At 51.1% G+C, this 20,149-nt stretch overlaps 1 protein-coding gene across 1 annotated transcript; it reads right to left on the bottom strand.

Moving 5' to 3' along the window:
* Nucleotides 1-23: 23 nt before the first annotated feature.
* On the bottom strand, nt 24-15,565 carry IP6K3 (inositol hexakisphosphate kinase 3). The gene is made up of 6 exons (XM_084302035.1): nt 15,250-15,565; nt 9,732-10,051; nt 4,836-5,058; nt 3,643-3,815; nt 2,802-2,977; nt 24-1,596 (listed from the first exon to the last, which is right to left on the bottom strand). Exons 2-6 carry the CDS (start codon nt 9,913-9,915, stop codon nt 1,120-1,122), a joined length of 1,233 nt encoding a protein of 410 aa, XP_084158161.1. The 5' UTR covers nt 9,916-10,051; nt 15,250-15,565; the 3' UTR covers nt 24-1,119.
* Between the last annotated feature and the right edge of the window lie 4,584 nt (nt 15,566-20,149).

The raw sequence follows: 20,149 nt of genomic DNA, 5'->3' as shown, positions 1-20,149 counted from the left end.
GTGCAAAAAAGACGGACAACAAGTGAGCGTTACTTAGACAACTTTATTTGTATCCCCAGTCCCCAATAACTGGGTTCTGTACCTCTATTCCTTGTGTAAGGACTTTTCATACAAGTTTCCTACACCATGCAGGAAGGAATTATATTTGTTCCATAATAAAATCTGTCAACAAAAGCTGTAAACATTGTATCAAGTTTTTGTTATTGTCTCCTCCAAACACATACACAATATTTGTATCAAAGAATTTCTAGGTGAACTTTAATGTCTAGTCCCTGATTTTATTTTATTTTTTTTTTAAATTAGGAGCATGAGTACCTTGATGTGAATGTTTTTTGTGACTGGTATCTGACAGGATCATCACATTCCCATACATCAGCCCCCAAGGAGCTTCTTGCCTAGAAAGTTTAGGAAACATGCCCTGTTATGTCCTGCAGGGATATTAAACCTTTGCAAGGTCCAGTTCTTGGTCTGAGGAACACCCGCTTTTACACCTTAAGCAGTACAGAACCAGGAGCTCTGCGTCTGGTACATTTGTGTTTCAACAAAGCACCAAATACCCGCACTTTATGGAAAATGACTTCCAAGAACAGTCTTGCAGCGCTGGGCACGTGGAGTGTGAATGTCAGGGTGTGCATTTTTCTTCCACTTGTGTCTGTGAGTGTGTTCGGCCCGTAGCACTGAGCGTGAGATGAGAGTAATGCTGCAATCTGTTAAGACCTGCCAGCTCATTTTAATAGTCTCACTCAAATGCACAACATCTTCTTAGCCTGCTTGGCTTTGTGAGTGTGGTGGAGGTGAGCAGGTCCTATTTTATCATTAAGACTCTTTCAAGTAATGCTTTCTTTCGACTCGCAAATAAATCAAGGACAGCAGTAAAACAAGAAAGGAAAATAAATCTTCTGATTGATTGCAGACAGAACAGATTCTTTCAGCTCTTTGCTTTTTACGCTTCAGTTCAGTAATGGCACGTAGCAGTTTTTCCTAGCAAGCTGTCCATGCTCTCATTCCAAACCGTGCACGTGACATTCAGCAGCTGTGAGGGTCCCATACAACTGACCCAATGCAATACTTCTCAGGGATATCGGTCACTAGTAAATTCAGGCTATTTCACAGAATTCGTCATTTTCCTTCCGAGATGTTCTGAAGAATTTTGATGAGGTTCTCCAAGCCAAAAATATAGCCATGGTCTGGCCCGTCATAGGTGGTGTGGTTGCATTTGGAGCCTTTAAAAGTGGTGTGGGCAAAGTCTATCATGCGGACGTCGACTCTGGCGTGATTAGTGCCATGTGTTGTGGTGCAGTTTGTTTTTTGGAAGTGCCCCTGGAGGTGATTATCCAAGGGTGCTGTGTTCTCCTTGTGCTCCAGTCCGTCATAAATGATGAGAAGTGAGCTGGAGTAGAACCTGTAAGAGCTTTGTTTCCTGATGACAGACAGCAGAGCTTTTAGCTGCAGGATGATGGGCTCCAGGACGTCTGTTCTGAGGTGGTTACCGTTGCACAGGAACTGGCGCAAGGCTTGCCTGAATCCTTCAGGTGAGAGTTTCCTCCCGTAATATTTATCCTTGCAGAGAAAATGGCCAGTGTCCACTTGGTAGACCTTGAGGAAAGAGAGCAACAATCCAGATTCAGTGGATGTCTTATTGTCGTGTGTGTGTGTGTGTGTGTCCCCACCAGTGTTCTGGCTTTTGCCCTTATCTAAAAATTTCAGTCCCAAGCTGAGACTCAGATCCTCTGCAGTTGAACAATACTGGCAGTGTACTGCAGGCTTCTCACTGAATCCCACCTCCTGCCTTTTCTGGAGATTTAAACTCTTCAATTTAAGCCACTGGTGCAGATTCTTCTTGTGCTTCTATAAATTACCCCTTTGTAAATCCTGTATAGCTCTAAGTCATAGCCACATCATTACTGATTTATAGCATTTTCCCTCTGGCTATGTCAGGAGTTTGCAGTAGTACAGGAACACCCCAGCTTTGTTCCTTCTCTTAGTACAGGTAGCAATAATCTTGTTTTCTTAAACAGAGGAACAAGGTACAGACAGAAATCTTTATGTATGTGAGGCAGTAGTAATACAGAATAAGAACTGGAAGCGTGAATTCAGAATTAGCTCACATACCAGCTGTAACTTAAAGGCTAATCTGCTCAGCAGAAGGATGTCAGAGACCAGAAAGAGACATAGTTTTTGACACCGTTTACACTGCAGTATATGTGCTTTATAATCATCATTGTCATAATTATCCTTCAGGCAGAGCAGAACAACATTTTGAAACCTGCTTGAGAACTGTGAGTGAATCAAATGTGTAGCTTCCATTTCTAGCAGGGAGGACAGCGATTTTAATCAAGAAGAACCATAATATTTAGCACAAAAGCAACCCCTCGGTCTTGCAGCAACCAGACGAGACAGCTCAGCAAAGGCATGAGTGGATGAAGCAAGTGATGCCTTCTGTTTTTTTTTTTTTCGTTTTGTTTTGTTTTGTGCAGCAGCCAGGAGCTGAGCACAAGAGGAGAATCTGTGTTCATGTACAGGCAGATTCTCAGCTTGAAGGTAATAAAAATCTCCAGAAGTCAAACGGGTATGGGAAAGGGTTCCCCTCTGCGTGCCGTATTCTGTACTCTTCCCTAAGCATCTGCCCTGTCTGAGGATAGGATGCACAAATCGAGTGGCTTGCTCTTACAGCCTCTATTTGGTGGGAGACAAGAATGAATTTACTTCAGTTTACACCAACAAGGGAAAGAATCCCTTTGGATTTCCAGCTTGGTTTCAAGCTGCGTGTCAGGCAGGCATCAGAAGGACCGGGGTCTTACCTGCATCCCACAGATGCGAACACCCAGAGAGGCAGAAGTGCTCTGTTCACACTTCTTGATGTGACGCGCTTTCTTCTCCTCTGAGGCGTCATCTCCGTGCTGCCGGGTGCCCATCTTTAAGTCCAGGATGCAGGGATAGCTGTATTTTGATACCACATTCTCAAGCAATAGAAATTCTGGGCATGAGTTAAGGGAAACCCAATACTTTTAAATTCTAATTGAAAGAGGTCTTAAATCAAAGCAACTGCTGACGCTCTCCATAATAGCTCACAACTGTAATGAGTCTTTCTGAGCCAATTTTACCAACATGTCATTGCTATAGGCCCCTTGCTGCCAATTGCAGTTAATTTACTGTAGTACAGTCCTACCAATTAAAGCACCAACAGCTCCATTCTCTAGTGACACCGTAGCCCTGGGCTGTCAATCCAACACCTTGCCTCAGTGCTGTCCTCACCCCAGTGGGTGTGGGGGAAGTTGTTAAACTGTATTACTCACATGACTGGTGGGTAATGGAGTGTAATAGGAAAATAAAAGGCGAGGCGGCTGCTAATTCCTGTATAGTTGTGTTTTTAAATGTATGCCAAGGGGATCTTTGACTTAAGCTTGAATACCCCCTTATGGGAAATATTTTTTTTCTTTTTTTTTTTCTTTTCTTTTTTTTTTTTTTTTAGATAGTGGGAGAAGAGAGCAGCTATATTCTTTTGTTTTTTGCTTATTTGTTTGTTTTTGCACAGCAGCTGGACAGAGAAGGGATGCGTACCACTGCAATAAAACATACATTGCTCATGAGCTGATATTTGTAGCAAAGGCTGCGATGGAGGAGAGAGAAGAGAAAGGATACGGTGAAGTTTGTTCTCATTATACTTGGAGGACATGCGGTTCAGGTGCTGCCTGTGACAGTGCAGTCCCCAGGGGTTGTAGCTCTTTCTTTCTGGCTGGTTTCCGTTTGCATCTTCCAAAAGTGGATCTGTGTGGTACTGAAGGTCTGTCCTCAATAGCATCTTCCCTGGGCAGCTAGTCAAAGAACACAAAAGAACACGCTCGGTTTATAAGCTCCAGAAAAGAATATTCCCTCCCCTCCTCTTTTGTAGAGCCTCAAACTTGATAAGGGAAATTTTCAGGGACTCTCAAAGGAAACATATTCATCATGTCCAAACTGCAGAGATCTTTTGTTACTCTGTAAAAGTAATTTTCAGAAAGCCAGCTATTGCTGGATGCCAATATTTTCTTTCATTATAATTTCAAAGTGTGCTTGGCTTCTGTGAAAAGCACCATTCATGGTGTCAATGACCAGGAATCTCTATCTACCTAACAGGCACAACACAGGCAAATTGTCCAACAATAGGAATGATTCTCAGTTTCCACAGGCTGGCTTCGAGGAGGGAAGTGAGGGAGCAAAAAGGATATTTGTTCTCCTTGTACGGACATTTGCTGGCCCCAGAGCCCTAACTCCATTCACACCGAGGGCAGCGGTTTCACGGTAGCAATATTGCACCCTTCAGTCATAGCTGACCGAGGTCTTTTCTGAAGCAATTTGACATGAAAGATGTCTTGTGGAAAGCCTCTGCAGGTCCTGAGGTCAGGGCGTGCTTGCGAGCACCGTGATGCCTTTCAGAGACAGCTCCCTCTGGGGATGAGGACAGGATTGAACCAACCTCGAGTGTGGCTACCGACCTGGCTGGCTACCAGAGAAGGGCACTACGTGCTCGGTGGCTCTTCTCATGGGGCCTCTCCTCCTTTTAAAGCTGGCTGCACTTGGAGGAAACGGGCTTAAAGCAGGCATAATGAGGCATAAAATCGAGCACCTCAGCCATAGCCAAATCTGCCCTGCTCCCTCTGTGGGTGAACCATGAAGCCGGCAAGCTGGACCTTGCTTTTGTTCTCTAAGCCTGGACCTTGCCTTAAACCAGGAGCTGTGCCACCAAAACCATCCCGGTTAAACCCCACCGAGACCGGGACGGCTCCAGCTGCCAAACAGCAGGCCAGGACCAGGAGAAATCTGCAGGGAGCCTCCTGCCCGTGGCAAACCCTCACCTGTCTTTGAAGGTCTTGGTGATCTGCGTGTGACACCTCTTGACGAGTGTGTGCTCGCTGCCGGTGCCGGTGCTGGCAGCCCACTTGCACTTGTGCCATATCGTCACTGCCGAGTCGCCGATGGCGTGGTCCAGCCGGCCGCAGCTCTCCGCCTGCAGGCTGGGGCTGGCGAGCAGGGTCAGGTTGCCGAGGCTGTCCTTTTTGAGGTGCACAGAAATGACACCTGCAGGAAAGGAGGAAAAGCAAAGCAGAGCGAGGTTAACCCCTGTGTTAACGTACAGGCTCAGCACCAGCGGCACAGCTGCCCCCTCGTGTTTTAGTGGTCCCTCACACTGATCCCGGCCTGGTTTGAGGCCCATTAAACACCATTAGTCTGAGACCCTTGGAAAACAGCCACAGGCTTTTCTAACGTTCCTTCCCCTCCTTCTGTGGGCTCTGCTTGAAAGCTGTCTCCTCCGAACACCATGTTCCCTCCTTCTCCATTCCTTCAGGCTCTGTTACGCAGCAAGTGACCCAGCAAAGACCCCTGCATTGGCCCAGGAGCTCCTGCCTTATTTATGACGAGGGATTAAGGTCTCACTTCTGAGCGCAGGGCAAGGTGGAAATGTTCTTCATTGGTAGAAAGCAAAGGGAGGGTTGGGGAATGGGAATTTTCCAAAGATGACCAGCATGCCAAGTGCTTCTTTTAACTGGAGAGCCCCCAGGAACAAGGGCAGAGGCACACATAGGGGTTGGCAATGCTGCCTGCGTACGTGATGGCCACACATTGTCTTGGACGTGTCCTTTCCCCAGCACCAGGACCCTGGTGGCAGGATGACGGGAAGGACTGGACCCTCACGTGCTCCTGAGGAGGAATGCAGCCGTGAGGGCCGATTATTTCTTTCTGCTCTAAGTGCTTAGAACACCATCGTATGTTTTCGGATTGTAATTTTCCCTGACTCTAATGGGAAGCACAGGGCTCAAATGCCATTCAGCCCGTCACACGTATTTAGCCCAGTCTCTGCCCATCCCTGGCATCGGGACTGCTGCCTCTGCGTGTCAAATAACAGAGCAGGAATGGCCGTGGCTGGCGTTCCAGACGGCTCTGACCTTTCTGGGAAAGGCTGATAACAGCAGTCCTTCTCTCAGGGCAGCGCTGCTCCTGCAGCCCTCTGTCAGGGCTGTCCGAGCCTCTCGAGGCAGCGTAGGCATTTTTAGAGCATCGCCCTTTTGGTCTCAGAGGGGATGCCAGCCGTGTGAATCATCAGCGGCAGCACCCTGCTGCTTTCAAGTCTGGCAGCAGCAAGGCAGATCCAAAAGAGGACGGTCTGGGCTGTTGAACCAACAAAACTCATCGCTGGAAAGAGCCCCCGTTAGCAACACACAGGGCTGGGGCTGTGCCAGCCGTCTCCTGGGTGTCCTCGCTTGGTCTGCTCCTCGTTGCGGGGAGATGCATTTCTGCAGCTTACCAACGAGGCAGCTCTCTTCTCCCAAACAAATTTGCCAAATAAATATGCAAACTGCCTCCTCTCTGTTTAAAGTGAGATTACGGAGAGTAAACACAGACACAGGGGTTTGCCCTCCCTGCTGGGTTTTGCCGACCGAGGGAAGATTTGCAGGTCTGCGGCCACCAGCCACCTCCGTGCAACTTGGGGTGGTCCTGAGCCTCACATCCCTGTGAGTCCCACTGTGCCCTCGTGTCCCCTGTATGGCCCCTGTTTAGGTACCTTGCCCCAGGTACAGCACACAACCGCTTCTGTTCCCTTTTGCTGTAAAAAAATCTGCATTAATCCTAATGGTGTGCCACAGCAGGATGGGCTAAATCTGCTAACTTTGTGTTGAAATGAGTGAGGAACACACGCAGGCTGCTCTGCCCAGGGGAGACAGGGGCTGGAAACCCCTGTGGGGTTCTTTCCGTGGGGCTAGAAACCTTAATTAGGGGGTGAGTGATATTTTTAGCTATCTCAATCCTTTGCTCATGGTGCTCATGAGCAGTAGGAGCTTGGGAGCTACATATTCCTCAGGCTCCAACATCACCCGCATGATCTCTAGCAGTGTCCCGTTTGTAAAATCCATATTACAGATTACCAAGAGCAAGTGAAATTCCTATCAGCTCAGACGTTTGCTTTGAATTTTCAGGGCAGGTGGGCATGAAAAAAGCCAACATTTCTTTATTTTATTTTTTTTTTTGCTGGAATCAAAACCCTTTTATCTTTAAGAAGTCAGTGAGGGGGGAATGGAGTCCTTGATTCTAAAAATCTAATTCTCAAATCTAGCACTACGCCTCAGTTCTGGCACTACAGCAGCCTGTAACCTTAAAAACTGTCCCAATTACATATCTGCAAGTCAATGGAGCTGTGCTGATTTACATAGTGCTGACAATCTGGCCCTAAAAATGTTATATATAGCATGAAACTAAGAGTTCTTAAATATCTTACATTAATATGAAAATTAATGGGGAGATTTTCAAAGGCAAGAACAAGCAGTTAAACTGCAAGGGAACGTGATCATCTCACCTCCTTCCCCCTGAACACCGCTTCATAAACCTGCATCCCAGCCTTACAATTACTTTTGTTTCCCGATGTATTTCCTTATGGGATGACTGGTTTTTGCATATGTCCTGCAAGTGACCTCTGTGTGCAAAACAAATACAATGCTGCCAACTGCCTCTTTTATTGCTACTTGAAAACATCTGTCTGGGAGCAAAGATGGGCTTGGGAACAAAGACGTACTCAGGTGCTTGCCTTTGCTTGCCTTTCAGTGCCACCACCAACACAATCCCACTCACTGGGAGCCCAGCAGCCGGTATTTCTGGTGCCATCACCATGCTGGTGGCACCCCAGGGACCCACAGGAGCTCCAACCTTGTATCCAAACCCCCCTGCAAGCTCTGGATGGGGCGGGAGGAGGTTTGGAAGGGGCTGGTGTGGGAAAGCCAGCCTCAAGGTCACCGACCTACCCCAAAGGGTTAAGTGAGCAGTGGATGTTTTTGAAGCAGCCAACTGGGTGTAGGATTTGAATGATGACATTTGAGCAGTGCTGCACATAATGTCATCATTACATAATGATCCCTGAGCCCCCCCCCGCCTAAGAATAGAGATGAGGAGCGTGGACACGTGTGAGCGGGTGATGAAGACCTCAGGATTATTCCCCCTGGTGCTGATCTGCCTCATGGGAAAACGTCCCACCTCTTTAATTTACCCAGCTTTCAGGGCTGGGACGGTTACAAGCAGGAAAAAAAAATGAGTCTGCCCAATGCCAAATTGGAGGAGAATTGCTATTTAATTACCCCTCATTGCAAAACTCACTGGGACTTGCAATAGAAAAGAAAAAGATGACAAAAAGGGATTAATAACCGGGCCACCCCTGAACTGATAAGCTGGGACTGCTTAATGTCTTTATTAGAGAGACAGAGCAGGGCTTAGCTCTCCAGCACTAAACCCTGGCTCCTGCTAAAGGAAATTGCTTAGAGGACTTGTTTTCTTTCTTAAGCATCTTTTTAATATTGTCCCATAAATCTACAGAGGCTCCTGACTTTCTGGAGAAGGGGGAAATTGGATTGGAAGTGCATCAAGACCTCAGCTGACACTTTGAGCTCCTTTCCGTAACGCTGAAGGACCAAAAGATATTTTAAGTTTTTAGGTGACAGCTGAGCTTCTCGCCTCTCACAAAAATCCAGGGTCAGGAGCTTTACGAGCAGCACAAGTCTGGCAGTAAAGGCAAAAATAGTGAGGGAATAAGGAATGGAGGGAGGAAAGATATCTTTAAAAAAATAATAAAATAAAATGAAAACATGCTAGGACCCTCACGGACACCCAGTGCTGTGTTTCTATAGCTGAGAAACACAGTGCTGTGTTTCTAAAGCTGAGAGAGCGGGGTTTGATTTTTAGAAGCTAAGAGATTCTTGCGTCTGTTTTTCTAGGGATCCATGAACACAGAGCACTGTAGCAGGGCTTGGCTCAGGTGGAGCAGCCATCAAAACAGATGTTTAATACAGCCCTGTGCTGGTTTTTTCCAGGCTTGGTATTTCATGCTGGCCCCAAGGACCACCTCTCCCCCAGCTCATGCTGGTGCCAGTCCTGACCCTTTCCTTACCCTCACCAATTCTCTGCCTCTGGCCCAAAACTTTACCTCCTCAAAACCAAGGGGTGTGGGGCAAAAGCAAAACCCCTGAACCCTGCTCCTGGCACAAAACCCTTTCTTCTCACTCTATTTCAGAGCGGCATCTCAACTCCCAGGGTTATTGTGTGGGGTGATCTGTTGTGTGATCCCAAGGGCACGGGCAGCTCCCACAGCATCACGATAGCAAAAGGTCAGGGCAGCACCGAGCAGGAGAGGGCCAGCTTCCTAATTGGGGTTAATGAAATGTTAACTGCATGGAAAAAGCAGTCTATTTGAGGGCTAGCACCCACAAGGAATGAAAGGTAGCCTGGGCAGGCAGGCCGCTTCGACTTGTCTTGCAGGTCAAAGCCACTTCAGAAATACATGTATGTGGTGCTTCTGCCTGGCCACAGCTCCTCTGCATCTGGGCAGCACAGCAGCACGGGGTGGTTTGGAGATCCTCAGCTGCTAAATAACCCGGCAGTGTTCATACAGTGTGTGTGACTTGTCAGATCCTGGTTTAGAGAAGTCTCTCCAAGCCCCAGCTTTCCTACCACCATTCACACGGTGTCACACCAACCCATCCGGGGCCATGGCCAGCAAACTCCTCAAAGCCAGGCAGGGAAAAGCCAGCCTCGCAGACCTGCTTCTGTGCACACATCCTCACTGAGCAAAACCCGACCTGCATGAACAAAGGGGCTTCCCATCCCCAATCGAGCCATCCCTCCCGTGCTGCCACCCTTCCAGCCTTGAACCCATGCTCAGGGCTCATCCTGGTGGCACCCCCATCACCCATTTACCACGCGTGGGGTCACACCTTTGTACTGGGGCGTGAACTGCCGCATGGCCAGGGGCAGCGACTCGTAGAAGCTCAGCTCCTGCGAGACCAGGGGCTTGCAGACCGTGTGCTCGTCGTACTTCATCATGCTCATGTGGCCGCCCACCTGGTGGACGAAAGGCTCCAGGAGGACCACCTTCCTGCCCTCGCTCTGCCCCACCATGCTGCTCGGCGCAGGGCTCGCTCCCGGTCAGTGGCAGCGGAGGGGTGATGGGTTTTGGGACATGCTGTGCTGGGCCACCTCACACCGGCTCCGGGCTCTCACCCCGTCTGGCTTCTCAGTGTGGCACCAATGGTGTCTGCAAACAGAGGATGAAAGGGACAGCATGAGAAGGGGGGGAAGAGCCACCACGAAGCCTCCGCCTGCAGTGGCATCGGCAGGGCTGGGAGCGCTGCCTGGCCTCGCACAGCCCCGGGTACTGGCTGGGAGCCCCGGCGTGACATGTGGAGTCCAGGAAAGACCCGATTTAGACCTGTTGCGGGTAAAAGATGCAGAGGGGGACGATGGAGAGGAGCTATCAAATTAATGCGGTGGCCTCATCGAACCAGCTGGATCAGGGCATTCCTTGGACCAGGAATGCCGGGTTATTAATACGCTGTATAATACCACCCCTGCTGTGAAACAATCTCAGTTTGCCTTATGAGACAGTGTTAATGCTGGTCTTAGTCTTTCCCCAGGCTAGGACATTCCTCGCGAACGAGGTTTATTAATAAAGCCTCTGTGAGCTGCTGTCCTTGGGCAGCTCCCTGCCTCTCAGCACTGCTGGTGGGGTTAGCGACATTTTCTACACCTTCTAGAGAAACGTGAGGCTGGGACATTCCCTGCCATGTAACACCTGAGTGCCACCCGGAACATTTTCTGTGCTGTGCTCATACACACAATGGGAGGATGTGTCAAAGCAGCACCCGCATGGCTCCCACCCAAGCTGCAGCTCCCTCGGCCCCTCCACGCTGCCACAGAGCCTGGCTGGACGATTCGCTTCCCAATTCCAGCCCCAGACAGAAATCCATCCGTGGCTGTGGCAGGAACGAGTTGCTGGTGTAAGGTAGGAAAAGCACCAACACATTCCAGCAGCTGCACCCTGGCTTCTCCTGCAAGTGCTCAGCAAACCTTCTCCCTTCTTCACTTTAATTCTTTGCAAGGATGCTCCTGCTCTGGTGGACATTGGGCAGGGGAATCCTGCAGCTATTGAGGAAGATAAAAAGGAAGATTAAATATTTACACTGAGGAAGCATCAGGCTCCATGCCATCAAGGCAGTAAAATCAGAGGAAGGTACTCCAGACCCCAAACTACAAGTGATGGAATAACATATATTGTTGTTATTTTGAGGGCCAGTTCGTATTCCTACAGCCCTCCAAAAGCAGCATGCAAAGCCCTGGCTGGCCTGCCCCTGCTAATGTGGGTGACTTCCTCCTTATTTCTCCAGCCTGGGACCTCTGGCATCCCAGTTCTGCTAGAAGAAACTCAGCGCAGTAGAGGATAACATCTTTGGAAGGTCCATTTCCCTACACCAAAGCTTGCACAGCTGGGTGGGCGCGACATCGCCTCTGCCACCCTGCGGCCAGTGCCGTCACCCTCTCCGTAGCCAAGGGACACGAGGGTGGCACACGGAGCCACTGCTCTCAGATGCTGGTGGCCAAGGGGGGGCGGCATAAACCTGCAGGTGCCCCATGGCAGGGCACCCGCTCCCTCTGGGTCTCTTCCCTCCTGCACCTGCCAGCTCTGAGTTGCAGCGCGTTCCTGGCCCCGCCACAAAGAGCCGAAGCTCCGACGCTTGCATTTCTCCTTCTCCCTCCTCCTGCTGTAATTAAACCCCCGAGCAAGCAGGTTCTCCACGCAGGTGCCCGCTTTGTTTTTCGCCTGGAGGAGTGAGATGAAGTGGGTTGGAGGCACAGGAGGAGAAGAAACCCTCCTACCTGCAAAGCTCGCTCCTTCAGCATCCCCCAAGGTGGTTTGTTTTATTTTTTTTTTCCTCCCTCTTCCCTATTCTTTCGTCACTGCACACTTCAGAAAGGAATTTCTACTCTACAATTACCAGCCTGCACCAGCTTGAGCGAACAAAGCCAGGCCACTTAGATGAGTGCTTTTCAGCCCAGGAAGAAAGCAGCTCTTCAGAGCCTTTCTAGAAGTTAATAAAAGCATTTAGCATTTTGTTAAGTTGCAACAACTTTTAAAGAGGATTTCTCCCTTGAAAGCTGTAGGTTTGCTGTTGTGTTTCTCTCTTTTTTTTTTTTTCTTTTTCCTTTTTTTTTTTTTTTTTTTTTTAATCCACTCCCTTAGTTGAAAAAAGGAGAAAAGCAAAAAGCAAGCACATTTGTCAAAACACCTCTTTGGAGCAGAGAGTGCAACCTGACTTCAATCTGTATTTATTGCTTTAGAGACAGTCCAAGGCTGAAACGCGGCTGACACAACACACAGTGCTGGGAGCCTTGGCATCGCTAAGGGAGTCAGGGAGAAAAAAACACAATTTGATAAGGCTCTTATTGTTTGCTCTTAAGCAAAACTCCGAGCAAGATTTGCACAAGGGAGAGAGGGCTTCTTTTCATTTACTTTTTGTTCTGAAGCAGCTCGTTCATTCCGCGCAGATAAATGTTCCTGCAGACACTCACTGAGCCAGGCTGGGCTCCTCTGAAACAAGACACTTGAAATAATTCACTTCTGTCAGCTCAAGTTATCGTGAATGCCGAAAGATATTTACGTCACTAAAAATACATGGAATTACAGATAAATCTGTATCCTCAAAAATAAAACCAAGGAAACCTTGAATATTTTTTCCTCCAGCTAAAATGAAAAAGTAACCCAGGCACTGCAGATGAAGAAGAGGCAGAAAATTCGGGGGAAGGAAAACATTTCTCTTTACAGGGAACTCCCCTCCCCAGAAAAACCACCCGAGACACGATGACACCTGCAGGGAAGCATCTTCCCGACTCTCCCCCCGCTGCTGTCAGCGCACGGCAGCTTCCCTCACGGTGCTCCCAGCACCACACTGCTGGTCTGAGGACGGTTTGCATTTCTGACACTCGTGTGTGTGTGGCCCAAGGACCTGCCAGGCTGTTCCAACCCAGCCAAACCACAGCTCTGCCTTCTGCAATTCGTGGATGGGCTTGGCCAGGACACGCTTGACCAGGGCTTTTGGGGACATGGCCGGGTGCTGCTCCCCTCTGTGCTGCTCTCATTTAGGGCCAAATGTCAGAAGAGGCTACGAAGAACAGTCTATTTACTCCCAACTCTAAGCACAGCCAAAAGAAATCAAGCGGATGAAAATCTCTGAGCTTTAATTAGCGCCTGCTCTGTCCCATCCCGCACAGCTCTGGGCCCGACAGCCGGGGGCAAACAGAGCCCAGCTCCGGGAGGATGCACACACCTCCAGACAGCCCTGCTCACCCAGTGCTGCTCGCAGAAACGCTTCGGAATATCAAAAAAGGAGAAATGCCATAAAAACAAGTGCCCTGTCAATAGACCGGGCTCTCAGTGTCACTGGGCACCTCAAGGAGCGGGGCTGCAAAGCCTTGTTTCAAGCGCTGCAGGGTGCTGCATTTATTATTATTATTATTTATTTTATTATGTGTTTTCCTTAATTAAAAGGCAAGAAAGTAACTTGGCTGTTGATCTGAAGAGACCTACATGTCCGTAGCTCTCTCTAGCACGGCTGACCTAGATTCAAAGCCAGCTCCTGCACCGAGCGCCAGCCCAGCCCTGGAGCAACGCGCGGTGGTGTTTTGCAAATCTAATTGCCCCATTTCTGTTCAGTTTCTGGCCTTGTGCCTCCGAACACCTCGAAGCCTTGGCCGTAAGGAACATCCGACTGCTTCCAGCCCAGCACACATCCTGCCAGGGTCAAAGCAAACTCGGCCTCCCTCAGCTGCTGCAAAACAGCAAAAACTGTCCCCCAGCGCAGACCCCATCCCGCACGGCCTCCCCTGCCAGCCTCCTGCTCCCTGGTGCAAATGCAGCTAAAATCCCCAAATCTCTCCCCCCTGTCACACAGATGGGTTTCTCATTACAGCTCTGAAGTTATTTATAAATACAGCTCCTCTTTCTCGTCTCTGGTGGGGCTGCCTTAGCACCAGGTTCATCTCAGCCTTCGCACTGAGGTTGGGTCACCCAGGACAGGGATGATCCCACACGGGTTGTGAGCAGACACAGCATCGGTCCTAGATGAATTTCCACTCCACCTTTTCTGCTCTTCCCTCAACCGCAGCCACAGCCAGCATCGTGCCAGGAGTGAACAGCTCAGCTCTCAGGGCAGGAGCCCAGCTCGAGCCATAAATCCTGACGTGCAGAAACCCTGAGCTCTTTTATCTTGCATTTCCTTTCTTGAAAGAAAATGACGTTCATAAACTTTATGACCAGTCCCCGCATCCCTCGTGAATAAGATGCAAAGATACAGTTTGCTGCACTGAAGGATTTATTTGGCAGCTCTGTGAAGCATCAGGAGGGAGGGAAAGGAGCCGCGTTATCCTGGATGGACCGGCCTCAAAAACACCCGGTTCCACTGCTGGGATGGGGTGAGCACAGGGATAGGCACAGGTCGGGTAACCCAGCATCCATAGCAGCAATATTGGGGTTTATTGGCCATAAATCTGTCCCCACATTTTAATCACTCCCAGCGCTCACTGCCCTGAGATGGCACCTAAAGGGCTGCCAGTGCTGTGGGACATGGCACTGGGTCCCGAGGGAGCAGGCACAGCTCCCTCAGCCCGTCCTAGCCCTGCCACCCCATGCTGTGACACAGGGTTCACAGCAGCCTTGCGACCACAGAAAGGATGGACGGGCACAGCCTGACCTGCTTGGGGCTGCTTCCCCTGTGTGAGCTTAAACCCAAGCTCCTGCAAGCCCGTCCTGGCCAGCTTGTACCCTTGAAGGGCAGGCTGGGTGGGGACGGCCACGCTGCTTGGGGACACACACCGAGCGGGTCTGTCGTCAGCTCCCGAGCTTGGAGCAGCTCTCCCACAAACAGGGGCTGTTTCTGAGAAACTGGCCCAGACCAGCCGAGCACCAGAGGCTCATCTGGACATACACCGATCTGTCTCACCTTGGGGCTCTGACCTGGATGTGCTTTCCCTTACCTTCCAGCCAGTTATTTTTTAGGAGCTGTGCAAAAGCAGGGACTTGGATCAAAACCGACCTTCACTTCCCCTCGCAGTGCTGCCGAGCCCCGCTCCGGCACGGCTCCTTCTGGCCTTGGACCAGCACCGGCACCACCAGGACCTCAGCACCAAACCCCTCTGCCCCAGCACCAATCCGCCCCATGCTTCCCAGCAGTGCCACAAGCTTGATGGAGAACCCAAAGCCACGATGCTCATTTTTCACCCACCCTGGTTTGCTCCAGAGCTTCCCACCCACCTGGGTGTTGCTCTCCCCGTGCTCCCATCCCTTGCTGCAAGCCACAGCCGTGGCTTCCAACAACTCCCTGTGTGCTCTCCGAAATTGAGCACTCAGCCACCTTGTCCTTGGCCACCATGAGCTGATGCTGAGGTTGCCCTGGCTCTCACCTGATGGCCACTGGCTTTGTGGCTGGTGTCGGCGCTGCCTGGGCTGGGCTCTTGCTGCTGCTCGGTGTTGCTTGAGGACGAGAAATGAGGGAGCTGGGGGGGGAGCCCGCAGACATTTGGGCCATCACCTGACACTGCCGACATTTCTGGCAAGTTCCTGGTATGTCCAGCTGACAGCTGAGGTTTAAAGGGGAAGAAAACAGCCTAGGGTGTTACAGGAAAACAAAGCTGTGTGCGTGAGGGTTAAGGCTTGGGGGAAAGGGGGCTGGTGGGTGCAGCACCCCTGCCACGTGAGAGGTTTTCCAGAAACCATGGCCATGCTCCAGCTCTCCTGTAACCAGCTCTGCAGGAAACCAAATGATTGTCACTTTATTTTAGTGCGTGCAAAGCTCCCCCAGCCTTGTGGTGCTGCTGTTTCTAGCCCTTCAGCAGCAGGCTGGGGCCCAGCTGTACCCTGCAGGGAGAGGGCAGGGGCTGGCGCTGAGCCGGGGGCTTCAGCAAGCAAATTCTCCGGCTGTTTGCTATGGGAAATACACCAGGACGGCGCGGGGAAAGATGGGGCAAAGGGGCTGGTATTGCGGCAGGGAGGCAACGGAAGGAGCTGGGATGCTTGGGATAGACTGAACCGCTGAGCTAACGGGCCTGGGAAAAGGAAAGATATTTTTGGAAAGGGGAGGCGGGGGGTGAGACCGGGCTGTGCCCGAATCCGTGCAGCAGGTGAGGGCTGAAGCAGGAATGGGGGTGCGGAGCCCGCTGACGCCTGGCCCTGATCCTGCCAACGGCCTCGTGCAGGGAAAATCGACACCCGGCACGCTGGGACCGGCGGGGGAGTGGAAAAGTCCCGGAGAGTTTCCTGCCAGCGCCGCAAGGACAGCGCGTGCCCCCAGCTCCCCAGCACCCCTCCGCCCCTGGGAACACAAACACCCCCCTGCGGGCACCCTTCCTCCTATGCCTGCTGCTGCCAGCCCGGCGTGTCCCAGCGAGACCCCTTTGGTATTTTTGGGGACACACGGCACAGGCGGGCCGGGCATCCCGCAGGACGAGGAGGTGCCTGTGCTCGTCCCCCTCCTGTCCCAGGGATAAAATAAAGGGGGGGCACCAGCAAATCCCTGCCAACAAGCTGGGCTGTGATGGGGAGGGCAGCAGAGGGGGTTGTTGCAAGGTGATGGGAGGTGGGGAAGGAAATCTTGCTGCTGAGCTAATGATCGAAGGATGCGGTAATGCTCGCTAACTGGGGGGGGAGAAAACAGGATCATGGAGGCCAGAGGGATCGAACTGACAGTCGGGGGCAGAGGCCGAGATTAAAGGCGAGGATAAAACACAGCCCCTGATTCCCTGCTGCCTGAGTCCTGACTTCACTCTGCTTTATGCTGCTGTATTAGCTCAGGAAAGTGCCTTAAAACAAATAGAAAAAATCCAAAGAAAATAAAAAAAGCTTGATTTCAGCAGGAAAAAAGCCCATGCAGGCACTCTGTGAATTCAGCCAGTGGTGCATCCCTGCCAACAGGCTTTTTATTTTTTTACCCCCTCTGTGCTCTCACCACAAAAGGTTCAAGAACTTTTTGCCAGGTGCTTGTGCAGCCCTGTACCTCGCTGCCTTCTGCCGAGGGGTGTGAGGCTTCCCTCAGCCATGGTTCAGCTCTGCTCAGCTTCACCTGCACCGTGACAGCCCTCTCGCCACAGGAGAGGAGAGATTGGGTGTAAAACACACCGGGCTGGGGAAATCACAGCCCCACCATGCTGGGGAGAAAGCAGCTCGCTGGATGGGGGGCCACAGCCTCTGAGAGATCTTCGCAAGTCACCATCTGTAAGGAAACCAGGAGGCATCTCAGCAGCACCCGATAAATCAGGGAGTAGGGACTGAAACACGACGATCATCCAGCTGCATCAGCACCAGGAAGCTCCCAAGGAGCCCCGTGGTCCCTACACACATATGGAGACACGCTGCCCATGGGCTCGGCTCTGGAGCATCTCTCCAGCCACAGCCCTGTTGAAGGATGCAACCTCGCATGTGGTTTTAAATCTGATCATTATTAAGCTGGCAGGAGGAGGGGAGACCCCTGGGCAACACTCCCCAGCTCAGCGAGAGGCAGGACCGAGCACCCCGAATTGCCCTGCGGCGCCCAGCACGTCTCCAGCAGCCCCTTTCCCCCTCGCAGAAGCCCGCCCTGCTATCATATGCATTTTTAATGCCTGCGTTAATTGCTTCAATCTCATTTTTATGTCAGGCGCACCGCTGGGCCGGGAGACAAGACCTCGGCAGCTCTTGCTCTGGTAAAAACAAGCACACAGAGGACACCGAGCTGGAGCCCGCGAGCGGCTCGAGGCCGCGGCCCCCCGCGTGCTGCCCCCGCCAGCAGCCGGGCTGATTGCCGCTGCCGAGCGGCCGCAGAGCCGCAGAGCCAATTACTCAGCCTCTTGTAAAAAGCAGAGCGCTCTAAGGGGAGAGCAAGCCCGTCTCATATTAAAACTATGCTAATTAGGAACTAATTACGGGCACGGAGATATTATTACCCTTGGCCAGCTTGAAGGCTGCAGCCTCCGTCTGATGGAGACGTTGGTCCCGAATCCAACCCACTGCCAGCTCAGCCAGGGACTGCAACAGGGAGGGAATGCCGTTATTAGGGGAGGCCAAGCCTCAAGCAAGCCAGCACAGGAGGCTCAGGATCCCTGGGTTCTTGGTACCCTCTGCACCAAAGCCGGGCCTCATCCTGACACAGCTTGGCCAGGACCTTGCTGGAGCCTCAGCTGCTGGCTGGCAAATGCAGGGCACCTCGAGGTGCCCTGGCTGCTGGTGCCACCTCTGTGAGCAAACCAGGAGCTCCAGGGGGAGCACAGTGTGTGGGAACCCCCCCCGAACTGTTTTTGAGCTGTTTTACGTGCAAGCTGCTCAGCTGCACCCTGCGAGCCTTGCTCGCAACTGGTGGCCAGCAGCTCCTGGCCACCCTCAGCATGTTTTCCTCTGCTGTTGCTGTTTGGACACAGGGAGATGTTTTGGAGTGGAGAAGTAAACAGCCTGAACCCAGCCTTAAGGGAAGTCTCTGTCAACAAAAACAGGGCAAGTGCTTTCCTCCATCAGAGGGCAGGTCATGGAGGCTCCTGCCCTCAGGATCTGCTGTTCTGCCTGGAGTAGGGGATGGAGGAGCCCAGGGGCTACCAGGGTGCAAAAATCCAGCCCCGTGGACAAACAGGGAGTCAAACAAGGCTTCCACAACGTTTTGGGGTCGCACCTTGGAGACCCGAATCAAAGACACCCGTGGGCTTTGGGTCAGACCTTACCAGCCTCCCTCAGCGCAGAAGTGCTCACACAAAAATAACTCCTGTCTTTGCAAAACTGACGGCGGTGGCCAGGCAGGGCAGAGACCTGGCTCTGTCTGACTGCACCTTACTCTGCTGCAGGGAGATTCGGTGGGTTAACGTATCCAGAAGCTTTTGGAAACACCTACCTGGAGGCACCTGTCCCAAGTTCAAGAGCCCTTGTTTTAAAGGTTGAACAAAATCACATTGGAAATCCTGGAGAAGGCAGTGGGGAGACGTTGCTTCAGACAGGGCAGCGCTGGCAGGAGGCACCTTGGGCAGGGCTCCCTGTCTGTGCTTTTTTCTTCTCTGGTTCACGTTGATCTTTCCAGGAGAACTGGCGTGGTGCCCCGACTCCGCGTCCCATAAATAAGGCACAGCATCAGCTGTCATGTCAGCAGGAGACAAAACATTTAATGTGAAAGGCTTTAAATGGAAGCAGGAAATGAAAAGATAAAGGGCAAATTTTATTTTAGATTCCTTGTTGGTACATATTTTCCTTTCTGACAGTGAGGGGATGCGATGGCTTTATCAGCCCACTGTTTGAGAGTTTATTTATAGAAACTTAATACTTTGCAAGAAAGTGGGAGGGGGATGTTAGCAGCTCAGGTTGGGTGAATGCACCGTGTTAGCAGAGCAATGAGCAGGGAAGGGAGATGAGCTCCCTCTTCTCTGAATGGAGCTGGGATTCTGGGAAAGCTGCTAGTACCGTAGAAACCATCAATGCAGCCTGTACAGAACACGCAGGAGCATGGCAGCAAGAGCAGCATCAAACCGGTATTCTGTGCTCTCAAAATTGCAAATGAAAGGGGGAAGACTATCACGGAAAACATCCTGGCAACTTGCTTCAAAGCAAACATCCTCTGGCACATGTAATTACACCAAACTGAAGACTCTTTCCTAACCTTGAATACATTGCAGCTGTAACTTAGCAACGTAGACTGGGTGAAAGCATCTAAACAGGAATGCAGGTTCAGAGGAGAGATTTAGCCTCACATTCCCTTTTGTTCCCATACCTTAGCAACAACCCAGCTCCGGAGAGGAGGCAGCTGGCTCCCATCGACTTCCACAGGAGCCACAGATCCAGTCACCTCTCCTGCTGGTGGAAATCTGCCCCTTTATAATCCAGACCTACATTATGAGAATAATTAAATATTGCTCTAACCAAACACCAGTGAGTCAACCCCGTCCACTGAAGTTACACAACGATGACTCACAGACTACTGTCGCTGTCTCACGAGTAGACTCTGGAGAAGTTAAAGCTCGTGGTGTACATGCTCTGAGTCACTGACACTCAGGTGAGACAGGAATTGAAAACGCTCAGGCAAACAGATCCCAAGGACAACTTCCCAAGGACTTGCCAGCATTCATGCAAGATTTGTCTGTGTGTCTTCTACTCACTTTGCAACCTTGGAAACCTCGGGTATCTGGTAAATAGTCTAAAATGACTTTTTGCCTTCATTCTTGATATAAATATCTTCCCTTTTATAGTGCCTTGCAATAGACTTGCTTAGAGAGCATTAACCCATGGGACACCAGGAGGAAGTGTGGTGCCTGGTGACAGACAACAGCCCAGGAGCAAGGGCAGGGACGTTGTCCCGCT

Source organism: Netta rufina, assembly GCF_964035555.1.
Source record: "Netta rufina genome assembly, chromosome: 26".
Classification (NCBI taxonomy): Eukaryota; Metazoa; Chordata; class Aves; order Anseriformes; family Anatidae; genus Netta; species Netta rufina.
Note: the sequence above shows the minus strand (reverse complement) of the source record. Positions and strands in the feature narration are given on the sequence as shown.

Excerpts from the sequence above, each read along its gene's own strand:
- IP6K3 (XM_084302035.1), bottom strand. The coding sequence starts at position 9,915 with ATGGTGGGGCAGAGCGAGGGCAGGAAGGTGGTCCTCCTGGAGCCTTTC. Across the intron at positions 5,059-9,731 it reads GTTCACGCCCCAGTACAAAG|GTGTCATTTCTGTGCACCTC; the intron begins GTGTGACCCCAC and ends CCTTTCCTGCAG. Across the intron at positions 2,978-3,642 it reads TAATGAGAACAAACTTCACC|AATTTCTATTGCTTGAGAAT; the intron begins GTATCCTTTCTC and ends ACTCATGCCCAG.